The 12,726-nt window shown below is 33.0% G+C and overlaps 1 protein-coding gene across 2 annotated transcripts in view; it reads left to right on the forward strand.

Annotated features, from left to right (window-relative positions):
- The window catches only part of LOC145284942 (allatostatin-A receptor-like), a 514,882-nt gene extending 502,412 nt beyond the window's left edge, over positions 1-12,470 (forward strand). For both annotated transcript variants that reach the window (XM_080134040.1, XM_080134039.1), the window contains exon 3: positions 10,856-12,470. In XM_080134040.1, the coding sequence (XP_079990166.1) occupies positions 10,934-12,058 (1,125 nt within the window). In that variant the 5' untranslated portion in view covers positions 10,856-10,933 and the 3' untranslated portion in view covers positions 12,059-12,470. The remainder of the gene's footprint in view (positions 1-10,855) is intronic.
- Positions 12,471-12,726: the final 256 nt, after the last annotated feature.

Consider the following 12,726-nt stretch of genomic DNA (forward strand, 5'->3'; position numbering starts at 1 on the left):
CCCACCTATATTTACACAAATTTTCTTTAACACCTATTATAATGAATATGTATAGGAAGATTGGAAGACAAACTATAACTAATACACTCGTGTCACACTCCACACACGCTAGACTTTACGTGTTTTAAATAGAATATAAAACAGTGCACACATCGCATTATTGTAGATAAACGGAATATATATTAGAATCGGGGGGATATAAGAAGAAAATACTATGCAATGCATATAAATTTACTTGTTATATGGACATATTAGAAAAGTGAAAAGTATAAAAATCACAGTAAAACGTCAGTAGACTAATATTAAAATCCAACCCTTACCCTGTAGAGATCCCTAGATGCCATAAAGCATTTTAATAAGTTTTCTCTCAAACTGCTGCACTTTGGAATTCCCTACTGGGACTCTGTTTCCCTGATTGTACTGGCATGCAGAAATTCAAGTGTAATGTGTACAGACATCTCGCTGCTTTACTCCATAAATAGAATCCCTGCAAATGTTGTCTCAAATAGATGCCCCTCACGAATAAGTAGCCATATGCTTTGTTTAAGGTAAAACGTCACTAAAAAATATTATCAGCAAATATTTCGGCATAAGTGCACTTTAATGCGGTGGAAGTACTTTTCATTTTCATTGTCATGTTATACTAGCAAAAATGGAAGATGATCTAAAATTGACGTTTGCTTAATGGAATATTTATCCAAAAGATAGACGTAAATAAACTAAATTTGGACGACATTTATTACTTTCTTAAAATCAAGAAAGGTTATTGATTTTGTATGGGCACATCGATTACTGTCGTTAGTGAACTTGAGAATCAACAATAACGCGAGTGGCATCATTGAAATGGGCGACATTATGTGCTCGAGAATCTCTTTGTCTACATGCAAAGCGCCATCTTCACGGCAATTTTTTCAGAAATTCAATAAGATATCTTTGCTTCTTGTGCAAGTTAATATATACAACAGAAAAAGTAATTTTTCAGGTCATCAAAATGCAATTTGCATTGCTTTCTGATCAATTCGAGCGAAAAATAGGAAGCATTACTTTTGGAAGTTCATTCGTGTGGATAATCACGTAAACATTATTTAAATGCACTTTCCTCCAAAAAATATTAGTCTTCGTATGCGTTTAATAAATGCATAATTCAACACGTGACAAAATGCAAAAATTGGATTTAAATTTAAAAGTTAAAGTAATCATTTGCATTGTTTTACTTATACCAAGTCATTTTATTTCAAGTTGCAAACTTAAATCTATATTGAGAAATCATGATGTTTAATCAGTATTCTTTTTTGGTTGCCAAGTCAAAAGACGCCTGCAGCCGTACGTTTAAATACTGGCGATAGAAAGGCTCTCAAGCGCTCCTGTGACCCAACGATAATCATTAGTTTGGTTTAAGATTAATAACCTTAGGTTGTTGGAAAAATCAGTCGTAGCAGAATCTATTCTCATACTCGTCTTCACGACGATTACTTGGAATACAAGCAGATCTCTTTTTTAGTGTACACCCCTATTACTATTAAGCCTTATTATTAAGTTTATTTAAATAAGGTTTAAAAATTAAAAATATTTTACTAATGTCGGTTTAGAAAATATCCATTTTGAATGTAATAATTACATTGAATCCTAAAATCATGTTGGAGAAAAATGTCCGGTAGTTATGTTTTAAATAAAATTCATTATATTTTTATAATAGTAAGATATCGATCATCCAAAGAAAATGTTTGAGTTCAAAATATAAGATGTTTTCATTTTGGAAAAACCTTCATATAAAAAGGCGAGCTTTAGACGCCCATGCGCTGCCATCGTTCATCGCTGGCTAAAGTGCATTAGCAATGGTGATAACTATGTAAATAATAAATTCTAGAGCACAAAAGCTTGCTTGTTTTGATTGTACCGATTCTGTCTTCGTAGATCTTCAACCATTCTAGTTAAAATAAGATAGCTTTACTTTTTGAAATATCCTTGTATTATACGAAATCATATTTGTATTATGAACGCTTTTTTGTTTCATACATATGTGCCTTCAACTGAAGAATATTAAAATGCAACCAAATTATTACAAGACGCACCTTGAAAAACTAGCCTTGTTTATTGGTTTCAGAAAATTCTCTTTAATTTTAAATTAACCCATAACAGTACAATAGTCATAATATATGCAACTTTACTGTTTCGAGTGAATAGGCAGTATGCAACAGCCAATGGGGATGATAGAAAATGTTCGAATACCCATTACTTATACATACCCTCATATATATGAGAGCGAGTCTCCTTGTTGCTTTGACAATATGAGCAAAGATGGCTACCGGAACAAACACACAACATTGAGTTTCTATGAACTTTTAGCTTCTTGCAGCATTATATTGCCATGCATTTTTTCTATCTAGCAAGGAATTTCTAATTTTTCAGTAGAGTATATGCACGAAAAGAAACGGTATTGACAAAACAATAACCGTTTGTTTCTGCAAAACGAAAATAATCTGTAAAAAATGTAACAGAAGTTAAAAATCCTAGAGGAGCAGTTTTGCATAAAAAATAAATACTTGTATCTTGGAATTAAACTATACTGTTATTTTTTAATGAAAAGTAAATACTTGTATCTTAGAATGTAACAATACTTTTATTTTTTAATAAAAAATAAATACTTGTATCTTAGAATGTAACTATACTTTTATTCTTTAATGAAAAATAAATACTTGTATCTTAGAATGTAACTATACTGTTACTCTTTAATGAATGATCTATTTCTATTTTTAACATACATCGAACTTCTAAACAAAAAAGAATTGATATACACATAGAGTAAAATATAACTGAAAACGCATACGTTACCAAAACAGCATATATACATACATATATATATATATATATGTATATATATATATATATATATTTAAAAATATTTTACAGACGCATAACACTATGCGGCATGCGAACACACACACACACACACATATATATATATATATATATATATATATATATATATATATATATATATATATATATATACTAGCATGCCGCCCAGTTTTATACGGTAGTAAAATATACTAATATACGATGTTTTATTTGTACAGATTTCATATTTATTATTACGGAACTTATTTTCCATTGATTATTACATTCTACATGATATAGTAATTCTTTAAAAAGTTATTGTAATATGACCTTGGTGCAATCAGCTACAACTAAATTAGAGCATATAGCCCTCCATCATTTTGCCGTTTCCATCTGCGCCATGCCGATAAGCATATATACATATCTAAAAATCATGTTGTTAAACGTATAAGAGCATATTTGGGTAAACGTAAAGAAATACTTTACACCAATTACAGCCAAAATTAAAGTGTAATATCTGTTCTTCTCATGCTGTACTTCAATTTCCTGTTGTCAGTGGAAGAGAAATTCGTTACGATCGAGACAATTTGTTTTGTTCCTCAGACTCAGACTAAAATTTATTTTATTAAAATAAGCACCATCAAAAGCAACATACTTTTCTAATGCAAAACAAGTATATTTATGATAGAAAGGTAAAAACTTGCGTTCTGGTGGCGATAAAGTAGCTGAATGCGATTTTAATATGGCTTTGGTTTTTTAAGCATTTTTCACGCAGAAAGTTGAAAAGTAGGTAGTCGGTAGGTGAGAGTTCTGGAGAGTATGGCAGATAGGATAGGGTGTCGTAGCCCAATTCGTTCAACTTCTGTAGAGTCGGTTTGGCAACGGTCGGGCATCGTTGTGGAGGAGAATTGGGCCTTTCTGTTGACTAATATTAGGTGTTGTTATCGAAGTTTATGATGCATTTCAGCCATTTGTACACAGTACTTTATCATCATGATATTGTCGCTTGCAAAAAAAAAAAAACAAAAAAAAAACGGTAATGGGTCGCATACCACCAAACAGTCAGCATGAGCTCTTTTGGTGCAACTCTAGTTTGGCAAGTCTCGTGGAGCTTTGTCGGTGTCAAACATTTGTGCTGAGCGTCGCTGGTTGTCGTAAAGCACTCACTTTTCATCGCAAGCCACACCCCAGTCGAGAAACGAGTTGTCCTTGTTGCGTAAAAGAAGGGGAGATGACGCTTCATAACGGCATTTCTTTCGGCTGTTGTTCAATAGGTGAGGGCCCAGTTTATCAAGTTTTTCTGTCTTTCCAAGCCCTCTCAAGTAGTTGTAAATAATCGTATGCGTAAAATCTAATTCAGGAGAAAGTTTTCCAACAGTTTTGCGTGGACTGGCTTCTACTAAGGTACTTAACTGATCGTTGCCAACATTCGGTAGTCGACCACTACACTCATCATTTTTAAGACTCGCGCAGCCGGCACGATATTTCCCAAACCATAATTGTGATGTGTGTTCAGTAGTGGCTCCTGGGCAAAACCCTTCGTTGATATTGTGAGCTGTTGGGGCAGCTTTTCGGCCTAGCTTGAATTGAAATAAGAAAATTGTGCGAATTGGCTGTGTTTTTCATGTTAATTACTTGTTTTAAAACGATTGTAACTAAACCGATTAGATAGAGCGAAAAACGCTCTTTAAAATGATATATAAAGTAAAGAAACTTATTTGAAAAGACATCGTTTTTAAATCAATATTAAAAATTCTACATGAACTTTCATGCCAACCTAATTGACCAACCTGGGCGTTACTAATATTGTTTCCAATATATATATATATATATATATATATAAAGCTGAATGTGTGTGTGTGTGTGTTTGGTCACGAATAGGCTCCTATATGGTTGACTATTCTAAAAAAGCTGATTACATATAATGATAGAAGATGTATTGAGACACAGGAATGGGAATGTTTGATCTGGTAGAACGGTGGTTCATTAAAATTGTGGGGTCTGCGTTCGCGCCTGGTCCACAAAGTATGAAAATAATTAAAAAAAAAAGTTTACAAGTGTTTTTGATATAGTTGTACATAATAATATTTTGATAAGTATGTTTTAACTTAAATAGGGATGGTATGATAAAATTGTGGCGTCTGCGTTCGCGCCTGGCCTCTATAGGATGGAAATAGGCGCAAACCCTAATAAAGACTTTTCATATCTATCTGCGTAAGTATATTTTGATAATTATGTTTCAGTTTGAAGAAATATGATATAATAAAATTATGGGGTGTTCGTTCGCATCTGACCTCCATAGAATGGAAATATGTCATAAAGTTTAACAAGGTTTTTTAATATAGATCCACAGAATATTGTGATAAGTGTTTCAGTGTGAACAGGTATGGTATAATACATTATGGGGTTTATCTATTTTATTTTTACTTTCATCATATTTTGCTTTGGTTTTGATACCCCCAAATTCGAAGCTATCTCTTTACAACCCTTCATTTTCATAACCTTTCATACTTTCATAAATCAAAGTCCATTTTCTGTAAGCTGTTTTTGAACCCAGTCAACGACGGGTACTTTTGCTAGTATATATATATATATATATATAAACAATAATCGAGACGACATCATATTTGAATGCATATATTTTTAAAACATTAGAACAATTATGACATACTCTGTAATCTCTGGTCTTTTATTCCCTTTTTGGTACTGCTCAGGATTTTTATATTTCTGTTCATGTAAATATTTTGATACCGAAGCACGTTTCGAATTTCCTGGTATACTGACGGAAACCTAAAACAAGTTATTAAATAGATGCTTCATTAAATAGCGTTAAGACGGTATATTAATTTTCTAGAAGAGCAGATCGAATTTTGCTACGAAAGAAGTCATAGCACCACCCGTCTTCAAATACTTGTCGAAAATGTGAACTCATCAAAATCTTAAGTTTACTCGTACATGTGAAAATGATTAAATTTAACAAAATCCTCGAGAAAAAACTAAAAAAACATATTGAAGTTGTTTCTTCAAATTTCATCGTGAAAAATAAACATGTTACTTTTTGTATGTATCACATATGGTCATTTTTTCTATGCTTAAAAAGTTGTTTCCTGAATTTTCGGTGGATCGTTTTTGTTAGTTTTTGTTAGTCTCTCTCTTTTGACTCTTTACGTAAATCAGCATCGGTTCAAAAGCTAGAGCAGTACCCCCATAATTTTAATATTCAATTTTAATTCAACCAGAACTAAAGCACTAATAATTATATTTTCTATAATACATAACAATGTAAATATTTATCCTCTCTGTCGTATAACAATTGACCTGTCGATAAATACCGGCACAAAAAAAAAAAACGGAAACGTTTAATGCAAATTTAATTCCATAATGTTTTTTACTTTGTTCCTTTCTGCTATTCCGATTTATACACGTTTCTTTATTATTTTTACATTTTCAGGTGAGAACGTTTGCTTTATGTTTCTCATATCTTTACCGTCGTGTGCGTGTATATGTGTGTGAGTTTGTTTCCTATGGACTCTGAAATGGCTTGACCGATTGTTTAAAAAATTCACCCGAATGGTACGTGATGTGCCTCGGGGTGTTCTTACGTATGCGTTTTATCATAATGCGTTCAAAAGTAATGTCTATCGAGAATCGAACAATATCCGATTGAAGAAGATAGATCAATTTTGACCAAAGTTAACACTTTTATACAACCGGACAACACAACTGCATTTGAGAAATTTATCACTGCACAATCAGAAAGACACAGCCTATAAAACCAACTGTACATTCATTTATAAAGCAGGGGCGATCTGAAATGAATGTTTATTTTTAGAGCACACTTTAATCGTGATACTTGATTATTGTAGGTTTAACTTTGATTACGTAAACTAATTTTATAAAATAAACAGTTGATTCTTTGATAAGATTGAAGCCCGTTTGAAATGAATGTTTCCGTTTAGAGCACAAATGCACCATAATGCATTATTTTTTAATTTTTAATGACGCCATTATGTACAGATAATTGTTTAAAATCAACAATATATGCTCTACAGTGTAATGTAAACTAAAATGTATTATGGACACAGTTACTGTGGGAGCACGTGGAGCTTCCTCCCATGACACTATGGTAGCGGGTCCCAAACTAAAGCAGGCAATCAATCAATTCGATTCGAAAAAATAATTGATTTCATCGATTTCGATGACAATAAACGTATGAGAGTTGGATATTTGTTGTTACTTATTCAATCCCGGAAACGTCGAATGAACTTTTTATTTTTTTAATAAAGTTCGATTGTCCTCTTTCATTTCTTATGCATTTGATGTTTTCAACGTTTCGTTGCTAATCACCCCTACCTCCCATTTGGTGTAAATTTATGTCTGGCGTACACTGCCAAAAACCAAAGAAATATTTAAAGTAATCTCTCTCTCTCTCTCTCTCTCTCTGTCTCTCTCTCTCTCTCTCTCTCTCTCTCTCTCTCTCTCTCTCTCTATATATATATATATATATATATATATGGGAGACAACCAAGCCATAAAATAACCCGAAGCAATAGTTATTCCAAAGCTACAAAACTAAAGCTAACTTGCCATGACACTATATATACAAATGTAGGCAAATTTGGGTATATTCTATTGGGTTGAAAATGTAAATTCTTTTTCACCAATTGTAATAAAATTTTCACCATAGAATAGTATTATAATCTTCAAAAAGCCTGTAAATTGTGATGTAGTTTCGTCCCATAGAACTAAATATATGAGCATTTCAATACACAATTTGGTTACGAGTATAGATATGCCTATATATATACCACCTTTTTTGACAATATTATAAAATCGAAATCTCGCCGACTATTGATCAGAATGTAATAAGACATGGCTCGTTGGAAAGCTAATGACTTGAATTGTGTAGAAGGCTGATATTTGTCCTTTAGGTCGCACATTATTGTTTAAAAAGTCAGGGAACACTTTCTGTATTAATTTAACGTAAAATAGCAACGTTTTTGGGGAGTAGGTTATTCTTTTAGTTTATTCTGGCACGATAGACCAACAAAGATCTACTTTAAAAACTTGTGTGTTACAGGTTTAAGAATGTGCTGAAAACGAATACTTCATTTAAATTTTCAGCAAAGCAGTATTTTTCTGGATATTATGCAAAACCAGGAAAATATGCGCGCGCTTGTGCGTATTCTAATTTCCACCACTTATAACATATAGAATTATATTGCTTAATACCCGGAAAAATATATTTGCGAAAAAGTTAAATGCAATATTCGTTTTTAGCAAATTCGAAAACCTATAGAAAACAAGTTTATTAAAGAAGGTTTTCTTTTGGTCTACCAGCCTACAGTTACTAAATGAACACCACCCCTTAAAATAATAGAGGCTATCAAGTGGGTGCTCATTTTACGTTAAATTAACATAAAAAAGCGATCCTTCACTTTTTAAAACTATGATTTTTTTCATATCTTGGAAACTACTCGGTTTTTATATCTTGATAACTACTGGGATTTTAAACGTTATATTCGTTTTCAACATCCTCGAAAACCTATAAATGTGTTAAGTTTAAAGATTTTTTTTGGGTGAAAACAAACTGCACTTCTACCAACATTTCAATCGTAATCACTTGTTTTCCTTGTTTTGCATATGAATTACAAAATATCTGATATTTCCTCAAACCTCTGGTCTTGACGGAGGGGGACTAAAACTTGCTACTAGGGTTTCCAAATACTTCTCATATGTTATATATGCCCTTTTTGGAAATAGGATACACTTATGAATATCTCCAGTATCAAATAATCCTTTTACACTGTGAAATTTACTTTGCGTATGAAAATCAAAGAGGGAAGATGTAACATATGAGAAATATGTGGAATCAAGTCTCCCCTTGATGTTATTTCAGATCATTTGGAAGCAGCAGAAAGTTTTAGTCTTCTCTGCAGCAAGACCAGATGTTATATATATATATATATATATATATATATATATATATATATATTTATTTATTAAAAGAGTTTGTTTGTGGTACAAAATTTACAAATAGCGGAAGTTTTCCATTCCCTTTTTTCTCCTTTTTTTTCTCCCCGTACATCTATACATAGATTATCATTCCCCATTCGTGATAGTTTAATATATATATATATTTTTAATAATATTCATTATATATATATATATATATATATATATATACATCAATATACACACACGTTAATTCATTTTATTTTATCCTTTCCCCTGTACATATATTTTATTTTAATTGTAAATTAATCCTTCCCATTGTTCATTATTAATTTTAATGACTCCCCCATATTTTTTTTTTAAAGTTTGAAAATGTCATCGTTGGCCCCTGATGGCGAAACACATCAAGGGTTTAAATGAATTATTTTTCCGCTTTAGATATATATATATATATACATGTATACATATACATATATATATATATATATATATATATATATATATATATGCATACATTTATATATATATGCATTCATTTTTAAAATTTTAATCTATCTATTATTATAATTAATAATTCCCATATTGTATTAAATTCTATACTAAATCTGCTTAACACGTGGCCGTCACGAAACATAATCGCTGTTTCTTTGTGTTGCCTTACCCTCCACCGTTGTTCTCTGTTTATAATGCTTACTTCGACCTAGTAAGTTGGATGTTTTCTATTTTCCCTCCATATGTGGTCAAATAAACTCGATTCTTAATAGCACCACGTATGACAGGTTTTCGACGTACTTGTAACCTCATTTTTAGCGTAAATATCCCACCTGAGTGTAATTTTCAACATTATTTACATACAAGTTTGTCATGACTTTTGGCATACGGGGCGTAATTTCATGTGTAATGCGAACACGAACGGATCATATTATTTCGTTATTATTATATTCAGAGGATAAACACTAGTGTCCTTATATTGCTTCAAAACTCATGGAGTTGAACCTTTTCCACTTTTCAATTGTATTTTTTACATTAGAACATGGTTACACAGTGCAACTCTCACCTAAAATTTTCTAAATGAAGTAGAATAATTTGAATGGTCTTGTAGCGACCGATGTTTACACCTAGGTGTCTGAAATGAAATACGTAAACTCGCTTGTGAGCACATCGTTTACGCATACACTTTCCTAAATAGAAACCAATAATTATATTTTAGAACAGAGAACTTCCTGAATTTACTTTCAATTGTCTTTTTGGGAACATCTTCGATTTCTTAAAGAGCCAGCACTTTCTTTCAATAAACCAATTGAACCGAAATCCACGAACCGACGTCTTCGCCGCCTTTCGGTTAGGCTTCGAACCTGCTAGCATGCTAACTCACGCATACTCACACTTAAAACACACGCGCATACACACAGACTGGTTCAATTTCCTCCGTCTATCTGCTAACTATTACCCAACTCATCAATTGAAATTTTCCCACCCTTTCTCATTGAACTTCTTTACTAATATGATGAACAAAGAACAGGTCTTAATAAAATATAGTTTATTTAAATGATCGAAGAAGTTTTGATTTTGATTTTGATTTTCTGACCGCTGCAATACCAACTCTAACTTCTTGGTTATCTCAACTAATGAAAACCCTTTGTTTACAAAGTCTCTAAAATATTCACGAACATTCTGTTTTACCTTCTGCTGTGAACTAAAATGTGTAAACATATAAAATATTTCTTCATTAAATGTATGATTTCTGAACGCATTATTCTCTTTTGTTTATCGTGTACCATGTGTCTCGTTTTCTTACATTCAAGGATAAATTATTTTCCCTAAGATTATATCTGAAATCGGCTCATCTCATCAGCCAAAACGAAACCCCTAACTAACCCTAAAAAAAAATAATGGTTCCCCACATAAGAAAACTCCTCCAAACCTAATATCCAAAAAATGTAAACTATGTAACTATAAAAAATATATAAGTAAAGAGTGCCAAATAATGTATATACAGTTGTTTTAGAGTTTTATTACCGAGATTCTGATTCAATAATTGTTCTTTTTCTTTTCATTTCAGATTCCGTCAACGTTGATTGGTTCTATCAGATTCCGTCATAAATCCCTGGCGTAAACAAATCACCACCAAGAGCACACCATGGACATTTATGAAGACTCCACTTTTGGTGTTCAATTGTCAGACAGCAGCGAGGATATGTTGGGGTCTGATTTCTACAAGAATGGCAGTTTAACTAACACCACACCGAGCACCGGTTACGGCAACGGAGCTATAAGTAGGGACGAATTCTCTGAGCGTCTTGTAGCCATTATCGTACCGATCGTATTTGCGATCATCGTGGTGATTGGCTTCATCGGCAACATGCTGGTGATAATAGTCATCATTTCCAATAAACGAATGGTGAACACGACAAATATCCTTATACTTAGCCTGGCCCTAGCTGATCTTTTCTTTATAGTATTCTGCGTCCCATTCACTGCGGCCGCTCACGCACTACCCCGATGGCCATTCGGAAAGATCTGGTGTAAGATTGTTCAATACTTGACTTACGTGTGTGCCTACGCTAGCGTATATACACTAGCGCTCATGTCTCTGGATCGATATTTGGCTGTCGTGCACCCGATAAGGTCGATTTCTATTCGAACCGAAAGGAACTGTTGCATTGTGGTTTCATTAACTTGGTTTATAATTCTGTTAACCAACATACCGATATATTTACAATTCGACACCAAGAGTTATATTTATTTAGGGGAGGAACGCAATCGGTGCATTAACGTAAAAGCTTTGACAGACAGCCAAATTACCGTTGTTTTCTACGTCAGTTTCTTTGTGTTCGGCTATGTGGTGCCACTGTCTTTAGTCTGTATTTTATACGGCTTTATGCTCAAGCGGCTGCTTTTTGGTATGGTTCCTGGCAACCAATCTGCGGAGAGCATCCGCTCAAAGAAGAGAGTGACACGTATGATTATCATTGTGATCATCCTTTTCGCCATCTGTTGGCTACCAATCCAAATCATCTTCATGATCATGACGACAGGAGAGTACCCGACCGACGCCTTCTCTTTCTGGGTTCACATGGTCGCCAATTGCTTAGCCTACACAAATTCCTGCATAAATCCGATTCTTTACGCATTTCTCTCGGACAACTTCCGCAAAAGCTTCCGGAAGCTTCTCTGTTGTTCATCGCCTACCCTCAACACCTATGACTACGAACGGACACAGACCCGAGGGAGCATGTCGACCAAAAAGTCAGACGCGGTGTAGATGATGTCAGAGAAAGCGAAACGATAACGGCAAGAACTAAAATGAAATAATATATTCCTCAACCAAAATATTGATCAGATAGGAACAATACAATGTATAAATAATCGAGGAGAAGCTTATATATAAAAAAGTCATCTAAAAAATGGAAACACAACATCTCATTTGTTGTTCTAAAAACGAACCAAAATAAGAAATGATCAGTAACGCGAGACTCTTTTATTAAATATTAAATAAAGATGAAATTGATTTATACGCTACAACAATGAAACCTGTTAGTTTCAGATGTGTAAATACTTGGTTTTAGTCATACAGTATACACCCCCACACAGACACAGACACAAACACACCCACACATATATATATGAATATATATAAATATGTATGGCAGTGCATGTTTATATTGCCAAAAAAAGAATAACTAGTAAGCGCTTATGCGTCATTTGTTGAATGCGGAATACGAATATATGAACATACATACATACATATATACATACATACATCAGAACACACTTACAAATAAAGAAAACATACTTGTGTATATGGCCAGGAAATGAACCCAAAGGAGATTATGCGTGTATCTTCCATTAGTTATACATTATAACTATAAAAGATATATGTTATAGAATATGTATACATGAATGACACTGAAACTGACCTATATATGTACA

Source organism: Euprymna scolopes, chromosome 9 (assembly GCF_053919585.1).
Source record: "Euprymna scolopes isolate OS-2025 chromosome 9, ASM5391958v1, whole genome shotgun sequence".
Classification (NCBI taxonomy): Eukaryota; Metazoa; Mollusca; class Cephalopoda; order Sepiida; family Sepiolidae; genus Euprymna; species Euprymna scolopes.